Source organism: Simochromis diagramma, unplaced genomic scaffold, assembly GCF_900408965.1.
Source record: "Simochromis diagramma unplaced genomic scaffold, fSimDia1.1 OVJJ01000596.1, whole genome shotgun sequence".
NCBI lineage: Eukaryota > Metazoa > Chordata > Actinopteri > Cichliformes > Cichlidae > Simochromis > Simochromis diagramma.
In genome coordinates, this window is record NW_024387245.1 from 17,607,860 (window position 1) to 17,610,952 (window position 3,093).

Here is a 3,093-nt window from a genome sequence, read left to right on the forward strand (position 1 = left end):
TGACTTCCCTTAAGATACTTTTTATACCATCCACATGTAAGCACTATTGTCCGCTTTTGTAACTTTGGACTAATCTTATGAAAAAAAAAAAAAAAAAAAAAAAAAAGAGACTGCAGGTCCAACTTAAATTGCCTTACTTCCTTGCAGGTAATTGTTTTAAGTTAATCAACTTGAAAACTTTAATAAGTTTATTAAGTGACTTTGATAAACTTAACTATTTACAAGTAATTGAATTATTTAAATTGGATTCCCCATTCTCTGTTTTTTCAGTATATGTTGTCATCGCATGTTATGGGGGAAACAGTAGAGTGGAGCGAGTAAACCAGTGGTTGTACCTCATTAACAGAAGCTTCTCAAACCTTTTGTCAGAAAGTCGATTTCTTTTAGGCGTGAGCACCAAACCTCCCAGACTAAAAAGTCGCTCCACAGGAGCACTTGATGGGGTTGGAGTGTTATACTTTAAAAAAATTGTCTTTATGCTTGAAAATTTATGCAGAATCTGAAGGTCGTAGCCTGACATCAGGTAGTCCATGACTTCTTTTTCTGCAGAATAGGTCTCCTCCTCTGGCTCTGCCTCAAAAGTGAAAAAGTCCATCTCACCTTGGCTGCTAGATGTAGTAGCACTGGGCACACTGGCAGGGTTTTTTGCCAGAGGAGCAGTGGTGCAACACTCTGCTGTCAGAAGCTGTTTTACTCGCTCCCTCCTCCCTGCATCTCTCAGCCATCGGAGTTTGAATTTTGGACAACTGGCAGCTGCAAGAAGGGCATCTTTGTCATCCAGCACACCGGCGAAACGAGTCTGAATAGCCTAAAAAACATAATTGATATTTTTATGCCTACAATTTATTATGTTATTGAATTATTTGCAAACCATGCCTAATATGAGATCAGTATTATGGATTTATTTTGTTTTAGGTTACTTGTAAACATTTTAATTGTTTTAATCTTATTTTTCAATGATAATTAATATTCTGTTCCATGTTTGTGAATTGTATGAAGCAAAAAATCTGACTAATTTCAAGATAGAGCGTACCTGTACAATGGCATCTGGAAGGCCTGCAGTCATCCTGGAGAGGTCATCTTTCACAGCCTGGGTCTTCTGCATCAGAACTTCAAGTGTTGGTAGTAAAGTTCCATATGGACAGTCGCCTTGTAAAATGTCCAGTGCTGCAGTCAGAGGTTTCATGGCCATGCAGTACTCATGCAGGAACTGGTATTCTTGATCTTTGAAGCACTTCAGTCCTAGCTTTGTGCACAGAGTATTCAGCTCACCCATGGGGATTTCTGCAATTCTCTTTACAGCATCAAAAAAGGAATTCCACCTTGTGGATGTTGGTATTAGGAGCTTTCTTTTGCTGATTTCTTCCACTGTTTCTGATGCAAGTGTAGATCTACTCGATTTGGTCCAAAGAGCTGTGCATTTTGCTGTGCTGCTCCTATACACAGCCCTGCTCTCTGCATTGGTTGTTAAATGTTTCTCCACATCACGTGTGCAAATTATGTTGATGGTGTGCGAAGCACACCTGCGGTGCGGGGGAAGAGACAGCTGACCATCACTTTCATTCTCAGCCGAGAGGATTTCTGACAGATCAGAAAAAGTGACATCATCGTCTTTGGGGCTGGACTCTTCCTCCTCCGTCTCATCATCGGACTCCGTGACAGGATGATAAACTTGAAACGCCTTAACAAAGTTGGATCCATTATCAGTAACTGTTGCAACTACTTTGTTGAGTAATCCATAAGAGGAGTGGATGTTTTCGATTTCTGTACCAATGACATCATACGTGTGTCTACCACGAATTCGCCTACATGCTAATGCAACCTTGTGACGCTCTAATGTGGTTCTACTGATCCAGTGGAGCGTTACTCCCATATAGCTTCTGTTGTTAGCAGTCCAAATATCCGCGGTAGTTGAAACAAAGTCAATCTCATTCAGTGTGGCCTTCAAATTTCTCTCCATTTCTGTAAACTCCTTCTCCAAGTAAGAAGTAAAAGTCGTTCGGTGAGGCAGCTCGGCATTAACAGAAGTAGGGATCTTTTTTATTATGGCACGAAACGAGGGCGAGTCAACAGTGTTTATAGGTAGCATTTCTTCTACAATATACTGCGCGACCAACTTCTTCAATTCTTCATCACTTACTGGTTTTGCACCAAAGTCCAACTTTTGTTGTTTGGGGGGTGTAGGACCTTCTGCGGAAGTCACGGCTCTCTGCTTCGGACCACTTGGTGGGACTCTCTCTGTGAGTTTGACTGTGCTGTGCTGCGACTCCAAATGTTTCTTTAAGTTTGACGTAGTGTTTTTGAAGGTAGATAACACTTTTTCGCCAACACAGAGTGTACAACGAACCTTAATATTTAAATCTTTAGTTGACAGAAACTCAAAATAGTGACCATATTTCCAGCTAAAGAACGAACATCTCTCTCCCTCCATTGTTGTTTACACTTTTTTACGTCGCTGGCTGCTTGTGAGCGGGAAACGTGACCTGTCGCTTATGTGACGTTTCACGACACGTATGCGTTTGTCATCCGCTGAGACGAAAAGAAGAAACCAAATCTTTTTGCTTAAAAAAATAGTAACGCACAGTGGTTTGGACAAGTAACTTTAATCTGACTACTGTTATGGAAATAGTAACGCGTTAGATTAGTCGTTACTGAAAAAGTGGTCATATTCGGAGTAACGCGTTACTAAGCAACGCGTTACCGGCATCACTGTCTACATGTATGTTCTTCTAAATAATTAGGAACAGTATATTTAGCTTTTAGCCACTTAAATAATCTTTATAAAATATATTACCAAGCACATGCTATTATATTATTTCCCAGCCTAGCAAAGGAGAACATATGTCAATCATTTGTCGTACATTCTACTTGAAATTAGACCTTTTTTGAGCCTTGCCAGACCACAATGAGAATTTGTGGGCACTCTTTGATTGAAAGTCTAAAGGATGGAAATGTGTTCCCTGGGAACTTAATGCACTTATAACAAATGGGAGCAAAAGTTTAACTGAAACCATACATTATTCAATTCATTCATCTAACCTGAATCTGCTTAAAGACCAAAGTAAAATTAATACCATGAGACCACAGCTGTGA

General features: G+C 40.0%; 1 protein-coding gene across 1 annotated transcript; it reads right to left on the reverse strand.

Moving 5' to 3' along the window:
- Positions 1 to 268: 268 nt before the first annotated feature.
- Positions 269 to 2,709, reverse strand: LOC120714594. Its single transcript, XM_040000886.1, has 2 exons — positions 1,034 to 2,709; positions 269 to 808 (listed from the first exon to the last, which is right to left on the reverse strand). Exons 1-2 carry the CDS (start codon positions 2,429 to 2,431, stop codon positions 290 to 292), a joined length of 1,917 nt encoding a protein of 638 aa, XP_039856820.1. The 5' UTR covers positions 2,432 to 2,709; the 3' UTR covers positions 269 to 289.
- Positions 2,710 to 3,093: the final 384 nt, after the last annotated feature.